At 40.5% G+C, this 18880-nt stretch overlaps 1 protein-coding gene across 1 annotated transcript in view; it reads left to right on the forward strand.

Moving 5' to 3' along the window:
* Positions 1-18880, forward strand: part of LOC144768685 (uncharacterized) — a 9047330-nt gene that overhangs the window by 2635092 nt on the left and 6393358 nt on the right. Inside the window, exons 14-15 of the mRNA XM_078652515.1 lie at positions 2881-2907; positions 3858-3884. Coding sequence (XP_078508641.1) covers positions 2881-2907; positions 3858-3884 — 54 coding nt within the window. The remainder of the gene's footprint in view (positions 1-2880; positions 2908-3857; positions 3885-18880) is intronic.

Below are 18880 nucleotides of genomic sequence, written 5' to 3' on the forward strand. Positions count from 1 at the left end.
TATGGGATGCCACATGGTGGCCCCCTTCACTGGGAACGGCCCCCTCTCCCAGTCAACAGGCCAGGAACCTGGGAATCATTATGGACGATACTCTTTCCATGAAAGATCATGTCAGATCACTCTGCGGGAAAAGTTTTGCCATACTCAAACTCCTTGCTAAAATATTCCCTTGGCTACCCTTGGACTGCAGACGGTCCGTTACGCAGGCACTACTGGTCAGTCGCCTGGATTATGGTAATGCACTTTTCAATGGGATGAACGACCATCTATTCTCACGTCTGCAGATTGTGCAAAACCAGGCGGCTAAACTTATTCTTAACAAAAGTAAGCGCGACTCAGCATCAGAGTGCCTAAATAAACTCCACTGGCTCCCAATGCGTCAGAGGGCTGCCTTCAAGCTACTCAGTCATGCTCACAAGACCCTACATGGAACTGGCCCTTCGATACTGCAAGGAAGGATCGAATTTTACAAACCTAACAGAAATCTGCGATCTTGCCAATCTGCATTGGCAAAGCCTAAACGCATCCATAAGGTCAGAACAGGTGGACGTTCCTTTTCCCACCTAGCAGCCAAGAGATGGAACGAGCTCCCCCCCAAGCTAAGACACACCTCCAACTATCTTCAGTTCAGAAGGAATCTCAAAACGTATCTCTATACTAAACCATAAATCCCAGCTGTCACCCTAGCAGCTTCTCTGGCTCTTAGCGCCGTGATATCCTTCGGGATGATTGATGCGCTCTATAAAAACCACAAAATAAATAAATAAATAGATGGCTAAAACCGGTCTGTAGGAATTTGGGGATAAGGAAATATCTTGAGGCACTAAGAATATTAAGGATCAAATTGTGCCCCCAATCTTGCTATCGCTTTAGCCAAATACCTGGGTTGGGCCTGGATAATACGCAAGCGCACTTTAAATTGTAACTAATTATGTAAAATGGAACGTGTAATTTTAAGGACAACCTCAATAGTTAAGGATTCTGCACTGTGACTCGTATTTTACAACGTATGAATTTTATAAATAGATGTATTCGCCAGCACATCGTAATTTGATGGAATTTAATATGTATTTTATGTTGATCTTAATATTCTAGAGTAGTATTTATTCTGTTTAGCTTAGGGAAATATGCTTTTATGACAATGCTGTCGAATAAAGTATTTAAATCGAAATCGTAAAGGATGCTGTGGTGCAGGGAGGCACATAAACTAGTTTATTTTAACAAACTGACTACACTGAATGGGGTACCTGTGCACCCTAAACTTGAAACACAGTGATCCATGACATTTACATCTAATAAGCATACATATCTGCAGTACTGCATTGAAAAAGGTAACAATGCTGGACTGGCCGTTCCAGGCATCAGGCGTTTCCCAGGGCGACTGGAAGGGTAGGGGGCCAGTTTAGTTTGGGGGGGCCGGTTTTGTACAAGTGCAGGAGTTTTAAAAACACTGCAAAGTTCTTTGTATATTCAGCAGGTTTCGGTCAACAATACAAGTGCCAAGATAATTTTGGTGATCAATGTACATGCTGGAGAGAGATGGGGGTATGTTTTGTCTAGTGGCTGTTTTACTCACCTAAGGTAGCACAGAGGGGTAATATGCCTGCTGCCAAGAGCATGTTCCATGCATATCAAAGAGCAATATGTTATGTACATAGTTCAGTGGGTACTGCTTTGTGTTCACTTCCTGAATGAAAGGACACTTGAATACATATGGCCTGGCATTCGGGCTGGACTGGTCCCATTGGGTGCAGGATCAAGACTGATTTGCATATGGCTGGGTCCAAACTGGAATGGCATGGTGAGCAAAAAAAGATGGATTTAGGCCCAGATCTCTGTACTGGGGTGAATGTATGATATTGTTCTGCATTCTGTCCGCCAATTGTTCTTTTTGCTATATTAAGATTGAGCAGCTAGCTGGCTGGCATGAATATGAAGGAGCCTTTGTGGGTTTCCGTGAGTCTAGATTCTCCTAAAGAGTCCCTTTCTCTTCTGAGCCCTGCTTAACGCATGTGTACAGGAGGAGCCCTGTATTCATGTCCTCAATGTTTGAGACAAAAAATACTCATGGATTTCTGAACAATGAGAGTAAAAGCATTAAGGTAACATGTTGTTCCTGCTTATATTTCACACGCTTTACATAAACCTGTATTCCCTATGAGTGTTTGCTTTTTCCTGAATTAAACCTCAAATAAACATGTTTATCCATTGTTTGAACTACATAACGTTATAAGCTGTAACTGGTCAGTGAAATGCTAAACGTAGTAAAAATGGTCTGTTTTGCTATTTCTAGCCACACCCCTGACCCCGCCCACTGATCCAATCTTTGGTTATTCCCGCCCCCTGATTCTCCACCCACAGTTCCCCTACTTTTTTTTCCCCACTTCGACCACTGATTGCAGCCCAGGTCCGGAGCTCGTCTAAGAGGTGACCATCATGTTCGGCTGTTAGCCACCCCCTACTGTGTTTTAATGTGATACATATAAGTCTTAGGCTGTTCATATTATTTTGCTGTAAATACGTAGCTGTGCTTAAACATTGAATAGTTCAAAGTACAGTGAAATGTAGCATCCACCTCCCTGATGGTCTTATTTTTCTAGTTTCAGGTGAGTATGCTCCTCATTTGTGTTGTCAGTTTCTCATAGGGGCGGCAAATAGTTCTTCCTGCTTGTTGTGGGGACATCTTGTTTAGAAGCAAGCCTTTACTAACTTCAACCACCTTCAAAATTCCTAGTTAACTTGGATGTTTTGTTTTTAGTGGCAGCTAATTCAAAAGATTTGCTGATGTACAAAGAGATGTTCTTGCATTGTGTCTGATCTTGTTTGGTCTCATTATTTGTAACCATTTTCACTCTAAATGTTTTTCCCTTCTTATTCCAGGAATGAAAGGTTACACGCTTTTCTCGGGTAAATATTTGGTTTTCCCTATTACATCTTCAATAAAAATGGACAGATATCCCCTCAAGGCCATCAGGTGGGGTTCTTGAGGGTAAAGAGGTGGCATTATGCCCCAAGCTTAACCCAGCTGTTTTGCAGGGCCCTACACTCCAGCTTTATAAAGCAAGTCTGCCATTTACTTTTATTATTCATGAGGCAGCTAACAAGGGCATACCAATAGATGATGCTATATGTTTCAGTTTCAGTTGTCTCTTTCCTTGAAGGACTGTTTTTTAATAGTTATAATTAAGTGCTTGTGCCACCTCAAATAAACTTAAAAAATAAGGCGCTACACATTGTTTTTGATCCAAGCCCACAAAACGTTTGACAGACCTGCATCTCATACTTGCCTGGAAGTAGATCACTCAATGAATTCCAGCCATTTTGGGCTAATTGTATATTTTTTGTGAATATCTGTGATACAGTCTGTGGTCATTGTACTGAGGTTTTGTGTAGTCATGTGTTACAAACAGGGTAACAACACAAATCAAATAAATACAGGATTTAGGACTTATTTACACTGATTTTAGTGCTGGTCTGCTGCAAGATTATATTATATTACAGTGCTCTGAATCTGTCGTAGTTGGCCCTCTGCCCTCCAGCCTTGAAACATATTTTGTAAAATTTCAGAAAGGGGTACATGTTGTCTGAAGACCAAACACTTGCCTTTGCCTTCTAGATCTAAGGTATTGCCCAATATACCTCCTAATGTTTTGTGATCCTTGTTCTATGTCACCTACAGAAGCGTTCTGAACTGTCAAGGCGTGTTAAGCACGAGCTGTAGAAATAACTAAATAAACTGTTCCACGCTTTAACACAAGTGCAGCTACACTGTATGTAGTAGCTTTCCTCTGGCACATTTTTCTTCTGTGTTGGTTCATTTACATTATACTTATTAATCCTTTTTTTTATTTTGCTAGCATTAACGGGTTATTCTCCACAATCAGGTAAGACACCCTTCCTTCCCGTTAAATCTGTCAGTCCTATCCTCCTCCTCCGCTTATTCCTAACTTTCCTGTACTTTCCTATGTTACACCTACTTCTCTACAAAATATAGCCAGCAAAGGGAGACCCGCCCGAAATGTACTCTTTACCATGTTTATACAACGGCGGTAAACCCGGATAACAAATGTATGTACTAAGTATAGAAAATGTATTTAAAAAAATAACAAAAATAAAAAGAATGTTTTAACTTTGGTGTTCATATCTACTAAACTATTAAGTCGGTTAAATGAAATGTTGCATCATCACTGTTTACAGACAGACAAACCTCAAGGTTTCTCTTCTCGCCTCGTATTTTCATAACCCTGATCACCTGGAATAGCAGTTTTCTGCTCTGACATTCTTGAAGAAGCAACAGGCAGTCATCAATTGCAGTTCTTGATGTAAATTGATGACTATGGGGTTAACTTCTGTTATGAGCTGGGCCACCTATGCAAAATGTTGCAATCAAGTTTGATAAATAAGGAAGGAAACGTATCTCTCTCTCAGCGAGTCCAACATTAGCTCTCTGATTCAGCATGATGCAGGAAAGTATAACTTTGTGTTCAGATAGCTCAAATATTTGTGACTGGCCTAAACAAAGGACAAAAAAGCAGCTCTGTATAATATTTGATATGGACCAACTCAAATAAATGCTGATCTCAAGCATATACTGTAGTGTAGCTCCTATTTTCCCAATAGGCTCTGCGCATTGGAATAGTACCTACAGCAGTAAAGGCCTAGGCCAGACGTTAACTAGGTCTACTACTGTCGAAACTAGACTTAATTTTTGGGTTTGCCAGCTAAGCTCAGAGTTCGCTAGAAACTTTCTCGAATGTTCAAGGAAGGATTTACTCCCCTGATTAGACAAGAAGGGATTTAGTTTCTGACAACCATAGAACATGACAACTTTGCTCTCCCCTAATCAAGAGTCAATCTCAAGAGTCGTGTGAGCACAAGGCAATTATTTTACTCAGTCAGTACGTGCATTCTTAGTCTCATCAGAATGTAGAGAAAAGGAAGAGACGGGCGTGTTCAATAAAAGATGTTATTTATTGATCAGTCTCTTTTCTCGTACAAGAGAAATGGATCGATATTATTGCAATACTTATAGTTAAGTAAAGTGCATACATTAGAAGCAATAGTATAAAATAATACTGTAAAAACATTGATATGGTTTCTGAGCCATATGATGTTTAAAAATGATTAAAATATATTTACATACACATATACATTTGACTAAACGTACTCAACTGGTGTTTCTAAATACGCCTACCCCGTGTACCTGACCTAAGTCTAATGCGTGGGCGGGAATAGAAAGTTACAGTTTAAGTTAAGTTTGTTTTTGCCAAGTGAATAACTAAAGAATTCTCTAGGAGGGGTTATTCAGTTCTGTACCTGGAATTTAGGATGAATGAGGAATGGTATCTCTTTCTCTGCTCTCGATATTCCAGGCTGCCTGCGAGGGCTGCCCAGAAGCGCCGGTGCTGGGTCTCTCGGCTTGAGATAGCAGCGCGTCTCTCAGCGCGTCAGGAAGGCGGGGCTGCTGCCTGCGGGGTCTGCTTCTGCTCTCGGCTTCGGCAAGTATGGCTGCTCCGTCTTGTCACCACGCGTGTGTTTGCATAGGGCAAGGTCGGCAATATTTATACCTTAAAGGTGCCGAGATTGACGTAAGGATGGACATAGGTACATCAATAAAGATGTCATACGACTTGCTCGTTAGCACATTCTTTTGCAAAAGTTCTCTGTGAAATCAAAACAATGGCCGCACGGATTTTCCAGGTTGTCATAGGTTTGATTTGTTATGAGAACGTCGTATGCCTTATCAGGGGCTGGAGGAATGTCGCTTGTCTAATTAGATCTCAAGCGTTATGACCTAATCAGATAACACGTTCCTGTGCCGTAGTGTGACTGCGTCAGATAACGGTATCTGCATCATGGGGGATTTCTTGCCTCATGGGCTGACTGTTAGTTAACTAGCTAGGTAGTTTAACCAGAATAGGGTCAGGAATAGGGGGATCGATTCAGAACCTATAGAAATACACGACACCCACTCCACGCTAACTATGGTCATATCTACTAATCTATGCATAGTATAACATAGTACAACATACTATAGAGTATAGTGTATACCTTACCACCCCAAAATACATAAATGCATTTCGAAATTTTCAAATATACTGAAAAATTGCAGTCATATATATTGTATGCACTTAAGCTATGAATTAAATGCAAAAGTAAACACGCATTGTAATGCATTATTGCTTTTTGGTATATGAGAAATACACATGAAATGGCTCTTAATATAGCTATACAGAAAGGAAGGTCGAGACCATTTCATCACATAATAAAATATTTGTGAACATACCAGCGGGCAGCTAAAGTCTATATAAAGTATCTAAAATAGAAATCTTAGTTCTCTAGGAATAGTTTCTTACTTTAAGCAGAAGATCAGTGTCCCGGGGAAAAAATATATAGAAAAATATTTTAAGGGCTTGCTGAAAAAAGTTGCTGTCCGTGAACTGGATTGTAATTGTTCATGTGACTTTATTTTTAAAGGTTGAAGGCCGAATTCAGGGAACGCCGTGTGCGAGTTTACTCAAAAGTCTCTATTTCTGTTCCGGAGAGAACATCATATCATTCAGGCTTTCGAAAAAACTGTCAACAGCTTCATGGGAAAGTTCCACTAGGTCGGAAATAGGGGTAACCATGCATTCGTGCGCATGATTGTCTCCATTGACATTCTGATTTGCATTGCTGACAGAAGGTCGTACCTGTTCGATGCTGCTTTCATCTTGAACTTCACTACTCTTCAATCGTAGTGGTGAAGATTCCAGGAATGCCGTCATCAGGATTGGCAGCCTTTGAGGGCAGCACAAAGCGTGAACCTTGGTAGGAACCAACAGTGTATCTGCATCCACCGGCGCATCCGATTGTAGCGTCAGACAGGTGTCTAACACGCATTCTTCTCCGCATAGCAGACACCTTAGTACAGGTAAAACACACCTTTGCCACATTGGTCGAAATGATAGAAACCAAGTCATGTTTAGGTCTGTAAGCCGGGAGAGTCCCAGGATTTTTGATATCCGGTCCCGGTATCCAATGGCTAGGATCGTATCTTCCATTGTCGCGAGAGTTTGATCTGTGACATGGGTTGCCATAACGAAAAATAAGGACTAGGAATAGGATTCCTGCAATTAGTCCCAGGATCAGGGGAAGTCCGCCAAAAATCGAATGGACGAAATCTGGAAAAATACCCAGTATGGCTTTGAATGGTGTTAATGCCATCGAAAATACTGTCTTAAATACCTTTGAGACCCCAGTGGTATCAGAAATATTTAAGATTTCGCTCAGGATTTCCGCGAAATGTACGGGGGAATTAGTTGATAATAATGTATGTATCTCTGCAGTCGTCCTTGCGACTTGTAGATCATACGTTTCTTTAGATGACGTGAGCCTTGTAGGCGTCTGAAGAAGCACTGTTTTCATTCTGCTTAAAGTGTCTATTCGAATAGAAGTAATTTTCAAACCGGGCCATGCCCTTGCCTCCCTGTCTGGTAAGGAGCTGGGGAACAAAGAACGTCCACAGCACTTGACCTTCGCCGTCGTGGTGACGAGATAAGGAGTCCCGGGCATAAGACTACAACATCTGCGGTCTACAATAAGAATGTAACTCCCATTATAGAGTCTTTGAAAGAATGGTTCTATTTCAGTTGCAGGTGCGCCTTGCTGGTGACATGAAAGGTTGTATGAATTCCCTTCACAGGCTCCGTGTAAACTAATACCGTTACACAGAAGCGTGCCGCTTAGTGACATAGCACAATTGTTGCCACTAAGAAACACTTTCTGTCCTTTGTTACTGACACATGCATGTGAATAGGGCAGGTTCCAAGTTGTTTTAAGGTACCCCTTTCCCAATTTCTCGTACATGCCAGCCTGTATATATTTTTGGCAGTATTGAAACCTGAAGGTTGAGATTGGAATATTTATGATTCCGTGGATTATCCATTCACTGACAGGTCGTTCTGACATTGTCATTGGTAATCTTTCTAGTTTTTCAATGCTCAAGATTGTATAATCAGCACCCTTCTGCGCCATACCGATTTGTCTATCAGTAAGGTTAAAGATTTGGAATAGTGACGTTGTGTTGATTAAACGCCAAGGCACATAGCCTGAACGCAGATTTTGTAACGTCCAGCCAAGCTGTACAATAGAGCGCAATTGCGACTGACCATGTTGTAATAACAGTAAGTCTTGCGATAATATGTCGATTGCTGAAGACACAATGCTGTCCAATGAAAATATTCTGGAGGACAGAGTCATTAACCCATTGTCCACTACAGAAAGTGATTTTTCCAAATTAATACGATCAATTTCACGTATTCTCTCTGCTGTTTCAATTTGAGTAACCTTCCAGGCCTCATTGTATGCTGCATATACAGAGGCTGCTATGAAACGCTTTTGACGCTGTTTGCGTGGTCCCAGTATGAAATCACGCAAGTCAGCACCATCAGTAAGTAAAGTTAGGTGTTGCTTAATTTCAGGCAGTGTGGAAGTTTGTAGCCATTGAAGGCATAATTTGCCCACACTGTAGGTTGTTATTATCCCTGGGTGATGTCTTTGAGGATATCTAGGGTCTGGCCTGGTCATTTTGAAACCCTGTGTTTTATTCAGGAATCTATCTTGACAGTTATTTGTATCTGTGGGCCAGATCAACCATTGTTTCCAATCAGGATGTGTTCTGTTTTGGTTAAGTATATGGCTTATGTCTATTTCTTCATCTGTATCAGAGTTATTGCTAAACATTGTTGGCTTTGGAATAGACAGGTTATTTAAATCTTTGATTTTGGCTAAGCCAAGACAGGTGGTTTGTTGAACAGTGTCATTTAAAAATATCATTTGTTCTGGGATCATGCAGGCTCTAAACAAAGCTTCTATACCCTGTACTTGCCATTCTTTTGTACCCCAAACACTTTTCAAATCAACATTTTTGTCCCAATAATCAAATCCAAAAGTATTCATTTTTTCAAAGAATGAATCTGAATATATAAATTTCGTGTTGGTTATCATGGTTTTCATCCCTGTCTTGTTTGACAATTTGTAATAAAATGTTTCAGCATTAGTTATGTTAAAACCTGAAAAATATGAATATTTGTCATAAACGGTTCTAGAGCTCCCTTTTGGAGGTGTAGCACAATGTTCCCATTGATTATAATTTAAAACATTTCTAGGTTGTGCAGATTTATGCAAGAAATGGTTACCATAATGGTTATAGCAATACATACTATCATAATTTGTAGAACCTTGCAAATAATCATGTTTTGTAAATTTAGCAGACATTACTAAGTCAGACATCATATTGTTTATACTTTCAAAGTCCCAATCATCAGCAAATGAGTTTGGTTTTGCAAAGTCACTCAAGGAGATCTTGATTTGGTGTGGATATTTCAGGATCTCGACCGGACCATAAATTTCATAGTCAGTGTTGTCCCAGGCTACCCCACCAGGTATTGGAATTGCTGTGAAGTTGGCTGAAGAAAGTTCTGAAGAAAGTTCTCGTTTCTCGACGTGTGAAGATGTGTGTGGTTTGAGGACCAAGTTGATGTTCTGACTTGCTGTGTCCATTTTAGCATATTTTCCCTCAATGAAGCGTCCCAAGGTAAATACCATGATGAGCCAAAGTATGAGGATAAATGCACCAAAACCCACCCAAAATTCAATCCATGGAGAAACCAGATATGTTTCTTTCAGTTGTTTCAAAAGTTCCTTAGCTTTGTCTTTAAAGGATTTTGATGATGGCTGTGTCTTTTGTTCGCTGAAACCTTCAGAGGAATCATCGAAGTTGATGAAGTAACCAGATGCAGTTCTGTCAATTGTTCCAATTGGTTCAGGATTTTTGTTTCTTGCATTTTCACTTGGAACTTCATTGTAGATTGGTGTGTCTCTGCTAAATGTCTTTATTTGGGTTTTCAGAGGTCTGAGTTCTATTGCATTGTTGCATAGTCCTTGTTGTTCTTCTTTAGGCGTTTCGAATGTGATGAGCCTCTTTGTTAGGACCTCTGTACTGGTAGCAAACCTTGGTGTTCTGCTACTTATTGGGAGTCCACTTGGCCTACCGTTTGTTATCGGCCACATGTTGTGGTTTTACCAGGTCGATGGATACAACTCGGTTCTCCTTTTTTCCAGCAAGTGGCGGTAGTACAACTGATCTTGTCCCGTTGACAGACAAGACAGGAACTGCTTTTCTGTAAGAAGGCCAAAATTCCTTCTTTACCGCGATCTTCTCCCTGACTAGATCCCCGACTTTTGGAATCCAGACAGGTCTTGCTGGGACAGGTGGTGATTCTTCAGTGGTTGTTGGCTGTTGTTTCAACTGTATGTTGCTCAGGTCTTTTCTTGTTTTGTTTAAGTCCTGCAAAATAGCCAAACGGTCTTTGACATCAAAGGTTTTTTCTATTACCACTGAAGTCTGACTATCAAGGTCAGAGATCAACATCCTAGTTCCGAATAATAATTCGTACGGACTGAATCCCTTCAGAGAATTTCTTGGCAAGTTATTTAGACTACGTTGGACACTTATTAGATGTTTGACCCACCCAGCTCCCGAACCTAATGTCCTTCCCATTATAGATTGCTTTCTGCCTTGGTTTATTCTTTACACCATCCCATACCCTCAGGAAGGAAGTGAGAAGATTCCCGCTGGGCTGTGCTCATTTGGCCATTCTTTCCCCCCTCCAGGCTGGATTGCCTGAGTGAAAAAAAAAATGGTCGAACGTAGCATGCTCTTAGCGTATATGCCATTTAGACTCGCAAATCTTGTATAACAGTCCGGACGTCAGCCGAGTGCTGTGGATCTACATTATAAGTGGAACTAGCCTGTGTATGTTAATCGCAAGCCATTCTTTTTGTTGGTAATATTATCTGCCTTGATACGACGAGGTATTAAACTGCTTCTCTCCCCACTGCGATCTCTGTTGCAGTTTGGGCAGTTTTTTACAAACATGGTGTAGTGCAGGCTCATGCCTGGCCACCAGTACCGTGATTGTAATTCTTCCAGAGAATCTTTTAATTTAAGGTGTCTGAGACCCTCGCCCATGTGTGCGTCTGCGATTAACAAGTTTCTCCTGTCCATGTTTGGAATCACTCTATCCCCCACTCCAGGGATTCGAGCAAAAGGGACGGAGTTTGCATCGATTATGTATGTATAATTGAGTGGATAATTGATCGGTAACGCTGAGCAGTCGCCTTTTGATGATGTTTTCACCGCCAGCAATGTTTCGCCGTCAATGTATTTTAATGTACGCTTTTTTCGATCTACGGGAGCCGGTTTACTGGCTGCCGCTGCGGCTGTTTCAGCCAATGAATTCCCTACAACGTGAACGCCATCACGCTGGTGACTCAGTGAGTGTGTCACGTGAGTCTTTGGTAGTTCTTTTTTCAAAAGAGCTACTTGTTCCCAGAGCAGTCTCTGCTTTATTGGTGCATCTGTGTCATCTTTGTAACCGTTCTGAATCCATGTCTGCAAATCCTTGTTATATGCTTTGACGCAGAAATATGAATCTGACACTATAAGTGTCGGGAATTCGCGATCCGCATTATCTAGCGCCATTTTCAAAGCTATTATTTCAGTTTGTAGTTCTGAATTAGTTTCTACTGAGTGTGATTTTGTTAATAGAGGTCTTAGTTTACCTCCGCGCCACACTTCTTTTGTAATCTCACATGTGGGATTGTATGCATGTTCTCCCCAAACGGAGGGTTGAGCATGTCCGTCTGTATAGATTACACAGGCGTAATGTCGTAGAGGCAGAATGTCGATTGGCAGAGGATACGTCTTTTCATATTTTAGATTTTTTAATTCTTCTAGTTCTGGGTCAAAGTAGTAGTATACTTTGTCCGTTGTGATTGAATTCACCCATTGTATCCATTCCGGATTCAATGTTGTTGTTGGTAAATTACACGGTGTTGTTAGTGCCTCAAAGGCTGATTCTGCTGTTCTGACTGTGATATGTCTACCGTCAGCTATGTCTTTTTCTCTAGCTATTGCGGTTTGAACTGCACGAATGATTTTTTCTGTATTACTGAATTTCTGTTCAGCTTCTGTGTACATGTGTGATTTGAATGCAATTGGTACCTTATCTCCCTCATTAGAGGTTAGGTATGTGAATCCGCATCTCCCTGGGATGACTCGGATCACAAGGTTGCGTGTATTATCACGGGTTTCTAATTTTGTTTTAATTAGCATGTCTGTTTGTAAGGATCTCAAAATTTCTGTGTGTGTTTGAGTCCAACTGGATCTTTTAAAGTCTGGTTTAATTAGATCATAAAGGGGTTTGACCCTTTCTGCGTAATTTGCAATGTATGTTCTTCCGAAATTTAGGAAGCCTAGAATTGACTGTAAGTTTTTTAGTGTTTTAGGAGCTTGGATAACGGCACATTTCTCTAGGAAATTGTCTGCCAGGCTTTTACCTTCACTTGATAGCTCATATCCTAAGAATAGGACCGTCAGATGGGCAATTCTGGACTTTTTGAAGTTGAATTTGTAACCCTCTGCAGCGAAACCAAGTATTATGGTGTTCACTCTTTTCAAGTGAGTCTCCAAGTCATCATCTGTTAAGTAAATGTCATCGACATAAGATAATGCTTCATCATCATATAGTTGTAGTAATTCTGTTACTCTCGCTGAGAATACCCCCGGGCTGTTCTTGTACCCCTGGGCTAACGGACAGAATTGTTTTTGAGTGCCATTTACTGAGAAAGCTGTTAAATATCTGCTCTCTGGTGCTATGTTTTGACAAAAGAATCCGTTGGAGATGTCCAAGGTTGTTTTGTATTTTTTGCGCACTATGTTATTCATTAGTGCAGCACTGTGTGAGTTTTGCACTGCAAAAGTTTTGCAACATGTGTTAAGGTGTCGGTAATCCAAAACTAGGCGATATGAATTGTCTGGTTTGGAGACCGGAAACAAAGGATTGTTCATTTGTGAGGTGCAAGTTTCAATCACCCCCTGGTATTCTAGCTGATCTAGTATTTCATTTACTTGTTTTTTAGCTTCTTGCTTAATTGGGTACTGCCTTTGTGCAGTTGGTTGTGATTTTAACTGGATTTTGTGAGGAGGAGAATCCTCATCCCATCCTACTTGATTTTTATATAAAGCAGGTGCTAAGGCCACTGCCCACTTTCTAGCAAGTGTGTATTTTTTATGAATCGGGATTTGATTCGAGAAGGCAGGCATAATTACTTCTTCGCCATGAGGGCACTCCCTGACAAACTCTGGTGGCCAGTCTTTTTCAGCTAGAAGGATGTCATAACCCTTGGAGAGGTTATCCCAAAATAGTCCCCTTATTTTCCTAGTCTTATCTCCCTCTATACGTAATGTTATCTCGTATATTTTGTGGGGCTTGCTAACTCTGGTATCTGCAGTTTCCACTTGAAGGTATTCATTCGTGTCCACTGTCTCCAGATGATTCATAAGGACTTTGCGAGCTATGCTCACCTCTGCTGCGCTGTCTAGCATTGTCTGAGCCCACTCTCCGTTTTTCAGTTGTGTCCTCAGTATTCTCGGCATTGTTAACTACCTTGATACTGGCTACCTTCTTTTTTGGAAATTGTAATTTCTTTTTCAGTTGAGCAGGTTCCTTGTCTTTGGACTTGGCGTGCTCTTCTGATCGTCCTCTTCTTTCCGATTTCTGCGAGGAATTCTGAAAAGATTGAGAGGGACGTGTATCAATGTCTTGATATCTATCAGGTTTTTTAATATTATCCCTATTTCTAAGGTTATATCTATTCCCAGAGGGGTCACTCTGGGGTGACCTTTGTCTCGGGTTTGGAGATTTCTCTCTTCGCCTAGGAGACCTTCCTCTGGACTGGAATTTCTTTTCTTTAGGATTGGATTGTTTGTTCCCATCCCAGTTCTTTTTTGGTGAATTATTATTATTATTAAAAAACATTTTTTCTGGACTTGTAGTCAGTTGCGGTTTTACTGGTATTCCACCTAGACTATCTCTGCCTAGTTCTTCATAGGATTTTTCTATGATTCTGGCAATTTTAGCTGGTTGGTCTGCTATATCTGTCTCTTTTAACCTCTGGCGGATCGCCACGTTTGCTGCTTCACCTTTTATGTTGGCTAATAATATAGCCGAGACCTGCTTGAAGTCTTTCAGTAATTTCATACCAAGAGTTAAAGCAGGTTCTGGACCGTATTCATCTTGAATTTGTTTTAGCACATCTGGTATCACCGAAATGGATGGAACGCCGTGCGTTTTTGTATAGATGGAAGCAAAGACTGTACCCCAAGTGTCACAGTCCTCAATGTGTGGTGTGATTCCCATTGGGAGACATATAGTCAGAATCCTGTGTTTTTCTAATGGGGTGGTGTCAGGAAACACCGCCTCTATTTGGGTAATTTTCTGTGCCAACCAGAATGGTATTTGTTCCCGTTTAGCTGGAACTTTACCTAGGCAGGATTGGATGTTCTGTGGTGTAATTTTATTTGTGTTCCCCTGGTGAGGGGTCAGCTGTGGTAGTTTAATCGCTGGCTGAATTGTTGAAGTCCGCATTACATACTGAACTAATTGTCTGTGAATTTTTAGTAGTTGTTTTAGCTGTATTAACAGCTCTGCTGCAGGCATTCTTTCGATGTCTGGATGTGGTGTGTATCCGGCTAGGACCGGCCACGTTGCTCCTGGTCTTCCTAAAGGACCGAGCCTTGTAATGTGATTGTTATGTTTTAGGGCGCCATCAAATAAGAGCAAATGCTCTTGGAATTTGAGTGGTACTTCCACCTCCTCGAAAGGAGTGTACGTTTCAGGAGGTTCCTCTACTTTGTAATAGTGGAAGTACTTTGTTACAGCATTTGCTGCTGGAAAATGTATCCATGTATAGTATACCTCTGTCTGCCGATATTCGTGTGCCTCAATTACGAATATGACTGTGCCACCTCTAGGTGTCAGTCCATTTTCTATAAGTTTTAAGGTTATAGATCTCCTTTTGGCGACCTAGATGAGTATTATATCCGGGTCTGCTGTTTGCATGGTAGCATCAGCATCTGCTATTTCAGTAGCTAATCTAATTGCCTCTCTTTCATCATCACTCTCTGCCATTTTACAGACAGGATGGTATTATGTTTGTTTGCAGATCAGGTTTCTTATGGAAACAGAGATTAGATGCACAATATTCTGGAACTGTTTTATCCTTCAACGTTGACTAGACCAAGAACCATACATAGGAGTTCCCTCCTGCGAGGTTTTGGAGGATATAATAACCTTTCACCCACTCCAGACGTCTTTGGAGTATTTGGGAAAAGGGGTCTGAGTGAGAAAGCACGACTGAGTTACTCTAAATGTCTTACGTTAGTTTTATCGCCCTTTCCAAACGCGTTGGGCGCCATGTAGTGTAGCTCCTATTTTCCCAATAGGCTCTGCGCATTGGAATAGTACCTACAGCAGTAAAGGCCTAGGCCAGACGTTAACTAGGTCTACTACTGTCGAAACTAGACTTAATTTTTGGGTTTGCCAGCTAAGCTCAGAGTTCGCTAGAAACTTTCTCGAATGTTCAAGGAAGGATTAACTCCCCTGATTAGACAAGAAGGGATTTAGTTTCTGACAACCATAGAACATGACAACTTTGCTCTCCCCTAATCAAGAGTCAATCTCAAGAGTCGTGTGAGCACAAGGCAATTATTTTACTCAGTCAGTACGTGCATTCTTAGTCTCATCAGAATGTAGAGAAAAGGAAGAGACGGGCGTGTTCAATAAAAGATGTTATTTATTGATCAGTCTCTTTTCTCGTACAAGAGAAATGGATCGATATTATTGCAATACTTATAGTTAAGTAAAGTGCATACATTAGAAGCAATAGTATAAAATAATACTGTAAAAACATTGATATGGTTTCTGAGCCATATGATGTTTAAAAATGATTAAAATATATTTACATACACATATACATTTGACTAAACGTACTCAACTGGTGTTTCTAAATACGCCTACCCCGTGTACCTGACCTAAGTCTAATGCGTGGGCGGGAATAGAAAGTTACAGTTTAAGTTAAGTTTGTTTTTGCCAAGTGAATAACTAAAGAATTCTCTAGGAGGGGTTATTCAGTTCTGTACCTGGAATTTAGGATGAATGAGGAATGGTATCTCTTTCTCTGCTCTCGATATTCCAGGCTGCCTGCGAGGGCTGCCCAGAAGCGCCGGTGCTGGGTCTCTCGGCTTGAGATAGCAGCGCGTCTCTCAGCGCGTCAGGAAGGCGGGGCTGCTGCCTGCGGGGTCTGCTTCTGCTCTCGGCTTCGGCAAGTATGGCTGCTCCGTCTTGTCACCACGCGTGTGTTTGCATAGGGCAAGGTCGGCAATATTTATACCTTAAAGGTGCCGAGATTGACGTAAGGATGGACATAGGTACGTCAATAAAGATGTCATACGACTTGCTCGTTAGCACATTCTTTTGCAAAAGTTCTCTGTGAAATCAAAACAATGGCCGCACGGATTTTCCAGGTTGTCATAGGTTTGATTTGTTATGAGAACGTCGTATGCCTTATCAGGGGCTGGAGGAATGTCGCTTGTCTAATTAGATCTCAAGCGTTATGACCTAATCAGATAACACGTTCCTGTGCCGTAGTGTGACTGCGTCAGATAACGGTATCTGCATCATGGGGGATTTCTTGCCTCATGGGCTGACTGTTAGTTAACTAGCTAGGTAGTTTAACCAGAATAGGGTCAGGAATAGGGGGATCGATTCAGAACCTATAGAAATACACGACAATACATTTTCATTTGTCCATATTCTTGAAGATCTTACCATTCAATTAAACTATTCAATTAAACTAATATCCTGAATGAGCTAACCAGGTCTATTATTAGGCAAGCCTCCAGTACTGCAACTTTTAAGTCAGTCAGTCAGTCAAAAATCTTTATTTCGATAAATGAATATCAAAAAAAGGCACGGTACAGAAAGAAATATGCAATAACAATAAAAACAGACTTTGTACAATATTAAAAGAATTTTAAAATCATCTCTAATTTCATAAAAATTTCATAAAAATGTTTAAAAATTATCATTCCTCCAACAGCCAAATTCCTGATATAAGGTACAGTTTTAACCAATAAAGTGCAAGGTATAAAACAACAGAACCATGTGACCAATTACCCGTTCCCCATAAGTCTTTTCTTTGTGCACACCGCACACACTAAATAATTGGCCACATGAGAAACAATGCTAGGGTTATTTAATAACTGCAGATAGAGAAGTGCTGGTCTAACTTGCAGAAACCCTGCCTTATTAAGAATTGGCACAAGGTATTTCCTCCTTTCAACTATAAAGTGCCCACAAAACATAATAAAATGCATTGTATCTTGAGTAGAAAAACTATCACAAGAACAAGGTAAAAAATCATCTGGTTTACACCACGTAGTATACTGACCTAATATCAGGTGGATCATGTTTAGGCGAAAACGAGTTAATAAAAACCTATGAAAAGGGTGATTAACCAAAGTAAGATAAAATTCTGCAACCAAAAGGAGCGCTCTAACAGATGGTTTTATAAGCTCCTTTTCCTCTCTTGTTAAGGACAGCCTCATATGCATGTCAATTTTAACTTTAACAATATCGTTCCGGGTTATTGAGTCCAGTGAAGAAAAGAGGTCTGGTCTACCCAAGGCGCTAAAGCCATTTTTAATGTAATTTATCCACTTTATTTTATGGGCATTGTCAAGTAAAAGACAATCTTTCAGGATGGCCTGATTTAAAGATAGTTCATTATTCAGCCAAATTTTAAGCCACATGATTAAAGGTGCCACTCGAATTTTATCAGTTATAAAAGCTGCCCCAAGCTCAGAATGAACGGAGTAAGAAGGAGTAGACTGGGGCACAGACAGGACTGATCTAAAAAATTTATTTTCTGAAACTTGAAGACAGTCTATCAGTCCGTATCCCCATAGGGAGCAGCCATACGTGGCAACAGACAGGCACTTTGCATTGTAAATTGCCATGAGGGCTGGAATTGGCCTTGCCCCCAACCTTCTGCTAAAACTTAAGATGGCAGAGGATGATCTTACTAGGGCACTATTTCGATTTCTTATTTGAGGGCCCCAACTACCCTTGTCTTCAAAAATGACCCCCAGCAACTTTTAAGCTTAACGCATTTAACCTTTAGTGGAAGCGAAAGATCATGATATTAGGTAAATACCTTAGTAAAAATTGAACGGTTCAAATAAACCTCATCGAAAATCGGTCAGTATTTTACTGTTAAATAAAGGCTGACAAACAAAATGAAATATGCAAAGTCTACAGCTGCCATTAATGCTATGGTGCACAGACCATATCTAACATAATCCTAGAGAGAATTATCGAAGGCACGCTCCTGTGGAAAATTTCTCTACAGGCTTGTTTGAGCACCTCTGCAATCTGTGTTTTTGTTTTTGTACTTGATATTTATTTGGCCTGAATGAATTCAAGAAATTATATCCATTAATTACAAAGAGTAAAATGAATTGCTGGGTGGTTGTGCGACGCATCAACTGAAGGTTTAAGTTCAATTTATTTGCATAGTTAATAAAAACCGTTGCAATACAATAAAACATCACGTTAAAACAATTCTAGATATGATATTAACAAACATTTCATAATTTATATATTTTTAAGAACCTATATAGCGACTGAAAAGAAGTTCTCCTGACCAAGCTGTTTTTGGTTAAGCGCATGTTGTAAGGGATTGAAGGTACTTACTTCCAGTGTACTATTTCCCCTCATCCTTATGCCAGGCTTCCAAAAAGTGCTTCATAGCGCAAAAAGTGCTTAACTTTGATAAAGTGCATTATTTATTCGATGTAAGTGAAAAGTACCATAACTGATGTAATAAGTGGAAATTGCCCTCTTCGAATCCCCGTAATAAAATTACAGTTGTTCCCAGGAACTGTCCTAATAACTGGTTTATATCTTTTGTGCTGGTTGTGAGAAGTTGACCT

The sequence above is a fragment of the Lissotriton helveticus genome, chromosome 7 (assembly GCF_964261635.1).
Source record: "Lissotriton helveticus chromosome 7, aLisHel1.1, whole genome shotgun sequence".
NCBI lineage: Eukaryota > Metazoa > Chordata > Amphibia > Caudata > Salamandridae > Lissotriton > Lissotriton helveticus.